This window comes from Metarhizium brunneum, chromosome 1 (assembly GCF_013426205.1).
Source record: "Metarhizium brunneum chromosome 1, complete sequence".
In the NCBI taxonomy this organism is placed as follows: domain Eukaryota; kingdom Fungi; phylum Ascomycota; class Sordariomycetes; order Hypocreales; family Clavicipitaceae; genus Metarhizium; species Metarhizium brunneum.
Window position 1 is genome coordinate 8,156,989 of NC_089422.1, and position 13,257 is coordinate 8,170,245.

General features: G+C 51.1%; 4 protein-coding genes and 1 non-coding gene across 5 annotated transcripts; 4 read left to right on the forward strand and 1 right to left on the reverse strand.

Annotated features, from left to right (window-relative positions):
* Positions 1–219: 219 nt before the first annotated feature.
* Positions 220–2,401, forward strand: ASO (L-ascorbate oxidase; the record flags this gene model as incomplete). Its single annotated transcript, XM_014692610.1, has 6 exons — positions 220–547; positions 621–746; positions 798–1,114; positions 1,172–1,539; positions 1,608–2,052; positions 2,102–2,401. The coding sequence occupies 6 exons, from the start codon at positions 220–222 to the stop codon at positions 2,399–2,401; spliced, it is 1,884 nt and encodes a 627-aa protein (XP_014548096.1).
* A 1,906-nt stretch (positions 2,402–4,307) lies between these two features.
* G6M90_00g024860 (uncharacterized protein) lies at positions 4,308–5,488 on the forward strand (the record flags this gene model as incomplete). The annotated part of the gene is made up of 4 exons (XM_014692609.1): positions 4,308–4,388; positions 4,445–4,708; positions 4,768–4,989; positions 5,051–5,488. 4 exons carry the CDS (start codon positions 4,308–4,310, stop codon positions 5,486–5,488), a joined length of 1,005 nt encoding a protein of 334 aa, XP_014548095.1.
* A 1,211-nt stretch (positions 5,489–6,699) lies between these two features.
* G6M90_tRNA00000018 lies at positions 6,700–6,800 on the forward strand. Its single transcript has one exon. It is a non-coding gene; the product is annotated as a tRNA-Pro (tRNA).
* A 777-nt stretch (positions 6,801–7,577) lies between these two features.
* Rnf216 (E3 ubiquitin-protein ligase RNF216) lies at positions 7,578–9,500 on the forward strand (the record flags this gene model as incomplete). Its single annotated transcript, XM_014692608.1, has 1 exon — positions 7,578–9,500. One exon carries the CDS (start codon positions 7,578–7,580, stop codon positions 9,498–9,500), a length of 1,923 nt encoding a protein of 640 aa, XP_014548094.1.
* A 488-nt stretch (positions 9,501–9,988) lies between these two features.
* Positions 9,989–13,208, reverse strand: fox-2 (Peroxisomal hydratase-dehydrogenase-epimerase; the record flags this gene model as incomplete). Its single annotated transcript, XM_014692607.1, has 7 exons — positions 9,989–10,280; positions 10,340–10,795; positions 10,863–11,017; positions 11,184–11,603; positions 11,661–12,460; positions 12,554–12,980; positions 13,050–13,208. The coding sequence occupies 7 exons, from the start codon at positions 13,206–13,208 to the stop codon at positions 9,989–9,991; spliced, it is 2,709 nt and encodes a 902-aa protein (XP_014548093.1).
* Between the last annotated feature and the right edge of the window lie 49 nt (positions 13,209–13,257).

Consider the following 13,257-nt stretch of genomic DNA (forward strand, 5'->3'; position numbering starts at 1 on the left):
CCATCAGAGTCCATGTAGCAATGGATAGCTGGGATTGTTCCTGGTTGTACATTACAATTGCATTGGTGATACTCCGTGTCTCCAAGGTTCCTCGCGTGTATCCTCCCTTGCAGATACTTAAAAGCCGCCATGTACATTCTCCTTTACTTCTCTTACCAGCCACGTTTGGCATAAAATTCAAGACCTAGTCCTTCGAGAGTTGCAAGTCAACCGCCAGACATGGTCAACATTGCGCCCAGGAGCCCATGGCGTGTGCTGACGGGGGTTTCTTTGACGGTATTCACCTTTACTGGCTTAACTCTGTTCTTCGTCATTGTTTTAAAGCATCTCGACGTTGGTTTTTTGACAAATTCCCGACAATTAGCAGCAACTAGCCATGGTACGGACGGCAACTTGTCTCACTACGGAGAACTTGAGGATGATTCATTCGCGCTGCATCCGGAGCAACACGTCTTTCGCGCGCCACACACAATCCGTTTGGGCTGGAATATCACCAGAGAAGCACGCAGGCCGGACGGAGTACTTAAGGATGTGTACCTCATCAACGGTCCGTACATTTTCATTGCCTCTTGGTTTCCCTTGCTCCTGAGTTGAGTCCTGGCCGCGCTGACCGTGGACAGGCCAGTTTCCGGGCCCGACCATAGAAGCAAGATCGGGCGATACAATCGAAGTGACTGTTGCCAATGGGATCGCCCATGACACTCATGATGGCATTGCAGTCCACTGGCATGGCCTACTGATGAAAGGTGAGCCTGCCCCTTGTTTGACCATGCCTCGACCACTTACACTGTCAATAGGCTTCAACGACATGGATGGGGTCGTCGGGGTAACTCAATGCAGCATCTCTCCGGGCCAGTCATATACTTACAAGTTTGAAATTCACAAAGAGCAACATGGCACGTTTTGGTATCATGCGCACTCGGCCGTCAAACGGGCGGATGGCTTGTACGGCGGGCTAGTGGTACACAAGCCGGCAGACAGCAGGGCAGTTCAAAGCGACGCTTCTCTCTATGGATATGAGAGCGAGAAGATGTTGCTTATTGGCGATTGGTACCATTTGCCGGCTGATAGAGTGCTTGCCGAATACAAGGATTTTCGAAATTTCGCCTACGAGGTTAGCAGATCCATGCCCCCCTACCTGGTCGGCAGCCTTTTCACAACTTGATTACAGCCTGTGCCAGATTCATTATTGATCAATGGTGCTGGTTCCTACAACTGTAGCAATGCGAGGCCAGGGAAACCAGTCGACTGCGTCGAGACAGACGCTCCTGAAGTCAAGGTTCCTGGTAACAAGGCTGTCCGGTTACGCATAGTCAACACGGGTGCTTCAGCTGGTTATTCGCTGCAGCTCGAGGGCGCAAGTTTTCAGCTCATAACAGTTGATGGTGGCACAGCCGTATCGAGATCTACACCGCAATCGTCTACACTTGGTGTTCTCTATCCGGGGGAGCGTATGGATGTGTTATTACTGTCCGACGAAGCATCGCCTAATAGGAACAAACCTCACAATTCAACTATGAAGATAATACTTGATCTAGAGTGAGATTCACCCCTTCTTCTTCCTTCTGTCCAAGTTTGTTTCTGCTAACTCTCATCCATCTCACCAGATTAATGCAACTAATGAATCCGGCGCTCACCCGGATGCAATCATTTTCTCTTTCATGGATACCGTCCGCAAAGACAGAACATCAACGGCAAGGCAACCCTCCCAAGGTTGATATCTACAATATTCAAAATGCCGAGGGGCTTCTCATACCCGAGGATGCACCCCTTCGAAAAAACCCAGTCGAAGTCGCTTTGCTATATACTAGCTTGAGCATCAATTCCTTCAAGAACGATGAACCGTGGGGTGAGCTCAATCACACATCGTGGACGTGGAAAGACCCCCAAGCAAGACCTCTACTGGCAATTGATAGAACTGAGTGGGAAAATGGTACGGAGCAGGCGAATCCCCTCCGAACGTTTCGCGTTCCTCGATATGAAGCCGGCGAAGACCGTTGGTTCGACTTGGTGGTGAACAATGTCGATGACAAGGGCCACCCATTCCACTTGGTAAGTATTCAGCCGAGCATTTATGAAGATGCGTACTAATCCAAGTTAGCATGGGTACGAATATTATGTTCTAAGTTCACGGCAGGGTGAACTTGGCCGTCCGTACAATCCGTTTGAAGGCGACCACAGCGCGCACCGTGTGAACACAAACACGGCGCTCAAAAAAGATACCGTCTATATAAAACCACGAGGTTATGTCATTTTGCGATTTCCGCTAGATAATTCTGGCCTATGGCTCATTCACTGCCACGTTTTATGGCATCAGGCGGTGGGTATGGGCGTTGTTCTTCAGGTTGGCAATATATCCCAGACAAGCGCGCATAAAGCAGAGAAATCTTGCCAAAAGTAAATACAAGTTATAAATTAATATACAGTTGAAGTTATTATCTTTGTTCTCCTATATTGTAACTACTTTGTCATAAAGTAGCCGCTATGATCCTCCGCTACTAACATTGAGGATTGGAGTCGTTCTTGGTATTCACTCTATCTAGGAATTTGAGCCCTTTCGTTAGATCTCAAAGTTATGATGCTTTCGCCAGCAATGTAGGATTCTGCTCTGCTAATTGCTCGGCCCCGGACTTTGCTGATGCTGCCCTTTGCACCACCGATCTAAGAGCAAGGGGTGACGTCGACGGTAGTATTTTATCACAGCAGAGTTTTTTTGGATGCCAGGATGGATGTAGAGCTGAGCTCGAGGGCCATTGGGAACTGTTGGCGGCTGGCTGCTCGGCTTTGAGGTGACGCAAGACATGATGAGATCTCAGAGTACAGTTGGGCGGTTGGCAGACGCCCAGAGTGCTCAGTGGACCGCGCCTGCCAGATCAGCGTGCGGGGTATCACTAAGTAGGCAACAACCAGCCAATAGTCTGGCACTCCGTGCTATTGACATGTAACTATTTTGGGAACCAGCACTGAGGATTCCACACAGGGGCTGCTGATTTTTAATGGAATCGACGGCGAGCGGCCAATCATCTTACACCATTCCGCAACCAGGTTGACAAGTAGATCTCGGATATTATTTCGCCAAGTAGGATCTTAACGGGGCAAGCTCGGGCATCGGCATCGGCTGAGGTGCGCACCGTCGTCTCCCGATAGCCTCATTGCAACTGTTTACCAAACAATCCTCCTACAGGCTAGTATCGTGGGTTTGCCCGGATCTGCCGGTACCTCGGCAGTTTCAGGCGGGACCATGACTCCTGCTCCACTTTGAGACGAACTGCAGGTGAATCCTCCCGGAACCTGTCAATCCTGCCCAGTTAGTTGCACGTAGTTGCAGAAACTCACCAAGCCAATAGGAGTTGTTGAATCGTCGACTAGTGCCAGCCGGCCGAAAACAGACGCCCAACCCCCCAATCCCTTGAAGCACAACTCGTCTGGAGTTCACACAAGAAACACAAACCGTTTCTCGTGATCTGCGACTAGGGACCCCAGATTGGCAGTCTGTCTACATTATGTCCGGTAAACGCCCGGACATGCCAATACCGCCCTTCTATGCCGGTAGTTTTGTCAGCGGAGGAAAACACACATGGTCCACAGCAAGCGCGGATTAGTTTGGATGAAGGAAGAGACGAAAATATGCTGGCATTCTCTCCGCCAAAGCTCCCAGAGACAAAAGAAGTCGGTAGTGCTGCTGAATTCAAGGCATCGTTGAGCTTTCATGCCTTGACCTCTTGTAGCGGCCTCTGTAGGTCTCATAAAAAGGGTCAAGTTCATCTGTAAGCTATTTTTGCCCGCTATCGGCAGTTCATGAAGCAACTAGTGGCCTCACGCAACACATCGCGATGCCGACATAACCGGCGACCACAATTTACGTGACATTCATAACCAACCAGTTGACTTGCGTAACCATACACCATTACTACGCAAGATCCGAACCAGTGCAAGAAGTCGCCGTCCTGGGCCACTGTTACAGATTCCCATCAATGTTGTAGAAGACATCGCTTCTGTTTTGTCTACCAATCAATTGTCTTGTTGTCGGGGTTAGTGTGTTTAAGAACTAAAACCATCGAAACACCTCCGCAGGCGGCAACCAAGAATAGCTGTGCCGATCATCCGTATACCCAAGTTTCCAGCAATGGAAGAGATCTCGGCAGGACAAATTAATAATATAAATAGAGTAGAGGATCGCCAGTAAAGACTTGCGTTTCTAAGATATTCTCATCAGTTCATTCTTAGTTCCGATATCTGTTCTGCCTCTTTTAATCTGTCATCAAAACTCTTTGCTACACCTTTTTCTTCAACATAATTGCATCAGGATGCATTCTTCAACCATTTACGTAGCCCTGGCGGCCTTTACTTCCACTCTTGTCGAAGCCCACGGCAAGATTAGCGTTGCTGTAAGCTTTTGCATAATCCTGCAAACAAGCAACTCATTTCTGATAACCTTGTCCAGACAGGCGATGCGGGCGGCAACACCACAGCCCTTGGTATCATGGGCGGTGTTGTGCCGGGGCAAGGCCCTAACCGGCAAACCGAGCCCGATACGACCATTTTCCGCTCTAGAAATGCGGCTTCTGATGGCCTGGGCCGAACCAAAGGCAATGGCGCGAATACCCTTGAAGCTATGAGTCGCGTTGTCGCCATGTCTGGCTCGACTCTCCCCCAGGTTAGCAGCAATGGCGGGTACATTTCTGCGACTTACCATATTGTGACTACCGTATGTAAATATTCCCACATACTTTATGGAGTCGTAATGCGTATTGACATCGTCACCAGGATGGGGCTGGCCCCGTGAGAGCCATCATTGATCCTTCGGGAACCGGTCAGTTTTCGCAGGGCACCGAGGCAGAAGTGATGACACAGGTTCCGGGAAGAAACGGAAATATTGCCCCTGGTCCAAAGAGCAATAACCGCCCACAGAACGGCCAAGGTGGTGGTGGCGGCGGCTTGATTGGCAATCTGCTTGGGAAACGAGCGTCCAACGTCGACACGGATCATGTGAGTAGCCTCACCCACACCTCCATCTACACACCGTGGACACAGACTGATATCCATGTAGCCTCTCAAAGTTGCTATTCCGGCTGGGACTACTTGCCAAGGCTCCATGGGCGGCATGTCCAATGTGTGTCTCCTAAAGGTTGCCAATCCTAGCGGCGCTGGCCCTTTTGGCGGCGTGATTGCGTTCCAGATGGCTGGTAGCGGTGCCAATTCGACTGCTACCGATGGCGAGATAGCTGGAGGTAGCGGGAATGCCTCCAACAGCAATGGAGGCAATGCGAACATTGGCAATAGTAATAACTCCAACAATGGGGGCAATGCGGACGTTGGCAATAGTAATAACTCCAACAACGGGGCAGCCAACAACGGGGCAGCCGACAACGGGGAAAATGCAAGCAGTGGTAACGATATCACCTCGACCAACGAGGCCAAAAAGGGCAACTCATTCTCTAGCAAGGGAAACAACAGAGAGAAGCGTGCCGTCATGTTTCAGTCTTAAGGGGCATCAAGAACTGATCATCCGGAAGGTACTCTTACCTCACTCAACACTCAGATCACAAGGGCAGGCAGCTTGGATACCGAATCTATACTATGAGAAGTCAAACTACAAAACAATATAGTCGGATTTTTTTAAACAAACCTTCGCTTACCAGTGCTGATGTGAACCCTGTTCTTAATACCCTGGCACAAGTGCACGTCAGGGGAGTATATAAATCAGTAGTTAAGCGCCTGTCACTACACTGCCTTCGTTCCTATTCGTCTGCCGCGTAGTCAAGAATAAGAGTGTAACCGAGGTGTTAACCAAATAGGCAGCGCTGTGTTATTCCATGGGCACTGTTTATATATGCTCAGCCGCCATGTGCTGTGAGATATGTTTATAGTGTTGACACCCAAATGTGCCTAGATGATGGATCAGCCTTCCTGATTCTTGGTACCTGATCAGAATGAGATGGCCAATATTCTTCCGCAAGCTGCTTCTCAAATCCCGGCTCCCCTAGTTGTCTCAATATACTCATAAATATAGCCAATAAATAGGGCGATGCGTAGGCGTAGAGCCTGATGCTGCTCATCCGAGCCACTTCGCTATCGGGGCAATGAAAGCCTGTCATCAAGTTGGGAACTCAGCGGTCATACGCTCCGGGATTCCGGGAAGGCCACAGAACCACTCCTTTACATGAAACAATATCACCAAAATTTCGCTTGCATCGGTAACCTCGGGTGTCCAATCTGAGTCCATTGCCGACGAATCGTCCCCGGTCGCTTGCGGAGCAAAGACATAGCCAAATTAGGAGATAGGCGAGTCAAGTGATGGGGCGGACATTAAGTGTATTGTGTCGACAGAGAGAAGTTGACAGTAGGATGTTTGCCTCCAGGTCGTCATCAAACCCGGATGAGGCTTTAACAAATTCGCCATACAAGGGTTGCCATACAAGGGTGTTTCTTCTCTCCAGCTGCAGTTCTCTCAACGCAGAATACCAAGGCGATTGGCCGTTTCCCGGATGAGTTTTACTAATTTGGTTAAAGAAAGAACAGGCCCATTGTCCCTTTGGATGCGAATCACCCGAAATCTTGATGAAAATAAAAAGCTTTGAAGTTTGTAGTGCAGGCAATGTCGCCAACGGGCTCAGGCAGCTGTAGAGGGATCACAGTGGAGAATATTTGCTCCATATTATAATCGCAAATATGGCCCAACCTAGCATCTAATTCGCCGGTCTGGTGGTCTAGTGGTATGATTCCTCTTTCGGGTTACTCCCCCAATTCGTTAGAATTGAATATAGAGGAGGTCCCGGGTTCAATCCCCGGCCAGACCCCGTCGATTTCTTTTTGTTTTTGTATATTGTAGTTCACGCGTAACCTTGGTTTATTCATGTGGAGAATGAATGTTTGTGGTGCTTGGGGCTCGGTCTCGAGATTATGAGAATTAAGACAGGCAGAGTGCTGCTGCCAGGACTGACTCCTTTTTGGTCCGTTGGAATGAGCACGGGGTAGTGCCAGCAACATGAATGAATGATCGACCACAGCACCGGATGACGCGACAAGCAAGATAGTAAATTTTTGCAATGTCAATTTGATATCGGGAAGACAATGTCCACCCTCGATTACTCTTTTCGGTAGTGAGAGGTTGGCGTGATGGTCCTCAGATGGCAGGAGCTCTTTTCTTCGCCATGGCTACCCGAATTCTGGGTCCGCAAATAGCCACGACTGACGTGTGGAGATACACAAGGGTCTTATGAATCGAACCATGGTGCATAATTCCTGATTTATTTTTGCATATGTATACTGCGGGTGCCTCATCTGAATGGTTTGTCCAGGTAACTAACAAACACGGAGTAGAAAACACCCCAACAATTAATATGGGTCTCCCTTGCTCCTAAGCTTATCCTAGCGCCGAGACAGCTGACGCGCGGAAGCCCCACGCCAACCAGCGAACTGGGTGAGATGTCGCCTCGTGAATCTGACATCTCAACCCGTAAAATCCCTTATAATATTCACATTCACGTACGCCGCCTTCCTTAGCGATCGTCGACTATCCGAAATCTGCTCGCGGCTCTGCCGATATGCTCTCATCACCAGAATGATACATCACCATGGTGTTCATCGGCCTTCTCTCCTCCGACAAGGCCTCGGCCAGTCGGTCGAAGCCTACCCAGGAGACCGAGTTGCTGCCAGAATACATCGTCGACGAAGCCCAGCTCCCGTGCGTACCTCCGGAACGGCCAAATCTGCGAGAGCTCAACACGAGCCTTGAAGCGCTTGCCGCCGTGTTCCCCGACATTCAAATCGAGGTCTTTAGAGAATTGCTGTCCAACTTTGACGGCGAGTCGAGACTGGCTTTGGTAGCAAATGCGCTGCTCAAGAATCGAGTCGATTGGGTCAAGGGCAGGTGGAAGGTTGTGGACAAGCAGGAAGCTGCCGCCGCTTCACTGCCCAAGAGTGACATGTTTCGGAGCCAAGAATACATACAGGCCGTGAGGACTCTGGCCGTACACGAGTTCCGCGGGCTCTCCAAGTCTACCGTCAACGCCGTGCTCGCAGAGTCCAACCACTCCTACCTGGACGCCCGAAGGACGCTGGTTACACTGTCTTCGAAATCCTGGCGGTTTACGATACAGTCACTCCTCTTGAGGCGGAAACCCCTGACGACGGGGGAGGCAGAGCATCACCCCCTGGTGGTATGGCGATCAACCGGCCAGGGTTCCATCACGCCCACCGTCAGGACGACTGGAAATGCCGAGCTGGACCGCGAACTATACGATACACTCATCCGGCCTCTGAAGCAAAAGATGAAGGATGACCGAGAAGTCAAAGACCGGATTTTGGCTGTTTTGCTCAACAATGAAGAGGCAGAAGCGGCATCTGCGACGCATGAATGTGCCTGTTGTTTCATCGATTACAGTTTTGAAGAGTTTACAAGTTGCAGCAGAGACGGGCACATGATTTGTTACAAATGCGTCCAAAGCTCCATTAAGGAAGCCCTGTTCGGCCAAGGATGGCTGAGCAATATCAACACCGACACCGGCACTCTGAAGTGCTTAGCAGTCGATGGCGGCGGGTGTGCGGGCCACATTTCATCCGACTATATTCATCGAGCATTCATAGAGGAAAAATCAGGAGCAGACATACTTCACAAGCTGGACCAACGACTGGCCGAGCACAGCCTCGTGGCATCCAAGCTTCCGCTGATACACTGCCCGTTCTGTAACTACGCCGAAATCGACGACATCTATCTCCCCTCACGCGAAACGCGGCTACGCTTCAAACTAAGAAACCTTTACAACCTGGTCGTCATCTCCATTGTAATAGGCGCCTTGATCGTCATCTCCCCCTTTGCGCTTGTGGTAGCGCTGATTTGCGTCGCCGTCAGCGTAGAGCAGAACGTGTGGCGAGACATTGGCGCGGAGTGGAACAAGGCCGTCCACAGGCACTGCCGGCGGCGCCGCGGCCTTCGATTCTCGTGCCAGAACCCGAAATGCGCCAGAGTCTCCTGCCTGTCGTGCCACAAGGCGTGGACCGACATCCACGTCTGCAACGAGTCGTCCCTCCTGGCGCTTCGAACGCAGGTCGAGCAAGCCATGAGCATGGCCATCAAGCGCGTGTGCCCGCGCTGCAACACGTCCTTTGTCAAAAACGCGGGCTGTAACAAGCTTACCTGCCCGTGCGGATACAAGATGTGCTACGTGTGCCGCGCCGACTTGAGCGACGAGGGATACCGCCATTTCTGCGACCACTTCCGTCCGGATGGCGACCCGCGGCCCTGCACGCAATGCGACAGGTGCAACCTCTGGGAGTCGGAGGACATCGACACAGTCCTACGGGAGGCCCGTGAGGTGGCCGAGAAGAAGTGGCGGGAGACGGAGAAGCGGGAACTGTCTGGCGCCGAAATGGCGTATCTCGAGACGGGTGTGGCATCAAGGAACGCCAACTCGAGAATCGACCAGCTATTGACCAATGGGACCTCCCCGACTTTGTCTGACTTTCTTGATCTTCTTGTCGAAGCGATTTACTTTTGACACAGCCAGTATTACCTCTGGATTTGCATTATTGCATGTAGGCTTTTTTTTTTTATTGAACGGAAATATTCTTCTGGGACATGGGATGATGGCGTTTGCTCGACGGGCTTGGTGGTATGTGTCTACGGAGTACCGGGCTGTTGAATTATGGGACGATGGGAAGCCACACGTACACACTGGTACACTACTATAGTTATAATGATTGCATTTTGCAGCGGTCACTTGATGATAGGAAGCCGATAATACATAACAAAATGCGCTACCAAGTTGGAACGAGGTCAGGCATAATTCACATGTGATTGTGTCTGCCGATATCAGCATGTGCAAGCACCATCCATGCGAAAGGCAAAAAATGCATCCAAATAAATCATCTACAATACAAAACAAATTCATTATGATACATGACATCCAGTGCTTGCATAATCCCTCCTCCCAATAAAGCAATGTTCACACGTCTCGTTCTTCCTCTTTTTTACATATTCCCCAACTCAAATCTTGCTGTTACCGCCATCGAGCAGCTCGACGCCCGCGCCACCAATAGCCAGCTTACCAGTCTCCTTAATCTTAGTCTGAAAGATGACCTTGTTGCCGTCGCGCCACATCTCCGTGATGAGGGTCTGGCCGGGGTCGACAGTACCAGCAAAGCGGACCTTGATGTTCTTAAAGGCGCCAAAGGTCTCGTAGATGGCCTTGCCGGCGACACCGAAGAAGCAGAGACCGTGAAGAATGGGGCGCTTGAAACCGCCCATCTTGGCAAAGGAGGGATCGATGTGAAGGGGGCTGTCGCTACGCATTAGCAGGGGTTTTCTGGCCAGATGTGTAAGGGGAATGACGCATACTTGTAGTCGCCGCTGAGACGGTAAATAGCAGCCTGGTTCTCGTCCGTCTTGGACTCGACGACGGCATCAGGAGCACGCTTGGGGATGGCGTGCGGGGCGGTAGCAGCGCCGCGATCCTGACCCTTCTTGGGCCCGTCGAAGCCACCGCTGCCGCGGACAAAGGCCGTCATTTCGCTGTAGAAGACGTCCTCGCCAGTCTCCTTGTTGACGGTGGTGAGGGCGGTCTTGACGACGGCGGCGTTGCCCTTGTCAACGACTTCGACGAGCTTGCCGCGGGATTCGAGGGTGCCGCTCGTGGGCAGAGGGAACTTGCGGATCTCGAGGTACTGCTCTCCGTGGAGAAGCATCATGGGCGAGAAGTTGGGGATTATGCTGCCAAAGTCAAAGGGCATTTCGGCGGTGAAGATGGGGATGACGCCAAAAGTCGGGAGCACCTGGAAGTCCTCAGCCCCTTCACTGTAGATGACAGAGTCAGTATATCTTAGTTCATCGATGAGAGGATGAAGACGTATATATCACGCACAAGACATATTTCAGCTCAGTGTGCTTGGCACCAAGACCCAAGTTGTACAGGATCGAGTCTCGCTCCTCAAACTTGAACTCGACGGGAGGGCCCTCCTTGCCGATGACGGCCTTGATGGCATCGAGGTACTCGTTGCTGGCGGCGGGTTCATCAACCTTTTTCAAAGAAATTCACAAATCAGCAAATAGGTTCTTTGTAATAGATATGAGGTTTTGTTTTGTGGTGTGTTCATTTCCATTTACACGTCTAATCCTAACTATTTTTTGTACAAAAGTGTCGTCAAGGGTCAACATAGACAAAAAGAAAAGAGGGCTCTCATACCTTCTCAACAACGTTTCCCATGTTGCCCATAATCTTCATCATAGAATCCTGAGTCTTCTCAGGGTTATCCACACGGTCGTCATCAAAGTTGACAATGTCCTTCCAGTGCTTGACAACCTCCTCAGGGACAAGCTTGACATTCACAGGGAACCCGTGACCACCGGTTCGCTGCCAGCGAGTCTTTCCACACCAGCCGCTGCCGACCTCATACAACCCACCAGTGGGGTCAGGGCAGCTGTCGCCGCAGAGAGCGAGGATGAGAGGAGCAATGTAGTCGGGCTTGAAGGCCTGGACCATCTCGGGGGGCATGACGGTAGCCGTCATGGCAGTACCAGCGTTGGGGGCGATGGTGTTGACAAAGATGTTGTATTTCTGGCCTTCGATGGCGAGTGCTCGGGAGAAACCGAGAATACCGCATTTCTAACAAGGTCATATTAGCAACAAGCTTGGAAAATAAGAAAATAAGAAATGACTTACGGCGGCAGCATAATTGGCTTGACCAAAGTTGCCATAGATACCACTGGTAGAGGTGGTGTTGATGACACGACCGTACTTCTGCTTGAGGAAATATGGCCAGGCAGCCTTGGTGACCTTGTAGGTACCACGCAAGTGTACGTTGAAGACGGGATCCCAGAGGGAATCGTCCATGTTGGTAAAGGCCTTGTCACGGAGGATGCCAGCATTGTTGACAATGATATCAATGCGGCCAAAGTTGTCAATGGCAGCCTTGACAACAGTGTCACCGTCCTCAGCGGAAGCCTTGACACCGACAGCCTTGCCGCCAGCCTTCTTGATCTCATTGACAACATCGTCGGGGTTCATGAGATCGTTGACGACTATGGTGGCGCCATATTTGGCAAAGGCTAAGCAGTAAGCACGGCCGATACCAGCACCACCACCAGTGACCAGCGCAACCTTGCCAGTGAAGTCGATCTTGTCACCCTGTTCGCTGGGGCCCATCTTCATGGAGTCCTCGAGCAAAGTCAAGAAGTCGTTGGGACCAGAGGGGTACTGGGGCTTGTTGGAAAAGTCGACAACCTGATCCCACTTCTTGAGGATGGCGCTCGGGGTATAGGAGTCGTCAGCCTTGAGGAGCAGACCATTGGCACGCTCCCATCTCAGCTTGGCGACGTGGCCGCCTCCGACTTCGAAGATGCCACCGTTCTCAGTCGTGTTGCCGGAGTGAACAAGAGCTGCCACCAAGGGAACAACCCACTCAGGCTTGAGCTGTTCGAGGACATCTGGAGGCATGACGGTGGAAGTCATTCGGCTGGCAGCTGAAAAATCACATGTGTTAGCTTCATAATTTTTTTTAAACATTTCTTAATTTTCAATTTTTCCTTGTTCGCAAAGTGAACCTCGGTACGTACCGATAGGAGCAATAACGTTGCTCAAAATATTGTATTTGGCTCCCTCCTTGGCAAGAGTCTCGGTGAAACCAACCATGGCCAGCTTAGCAGCCGAATAGTTGGTCTGGCCAAAGTTCCCGAACAGACCGGCGGCAGAGGCAGTATTGATGACGCGGCCGTACTTTTGCTTTCTGAAATGAGGCCAGGCGGCACGAGCGACCTTGTAGGCGCCCTTGACGTGGACCTTCATGATGAGGTCCCAGTCCTGGTCGGTCATGTTCTTGAAGCTGATGTCTCGGAGGATACCGGCGTTGTTGAGGACGACATCAACACGGCCAAAGGCCTGGATGGCCGTCTCAATGATCTTGTCGCCATCCTCGACACTGTTGTAGTTGGCCGCAGCCTTGCCGCCAGCCTTTTTTATTTCGTCGACAACGACATCGGCAGCCTGCAGGCAATTGCCCGGGTTAGCTTGCAGTCCGCATGCGAAATCTGACCACGGCGTCTAAGATCTCACCTTTGTCGAGTTACCCTCGCCCTGGAACGAACCTCCCAAGTCATTGACAACGACACTGGCGCCTCGCGAAGCGAAGAAGAGGGCATAGGCCTTGCCGAGACCACCGCCAGCGCCGGTGACAACAACGACCTGGCCGTCGAATCTCAATTGTTCGGCCATTGTGTGATGGAGTGTGGTGGAATGTGGAGATGAGAGTCCCTCTGTGCTG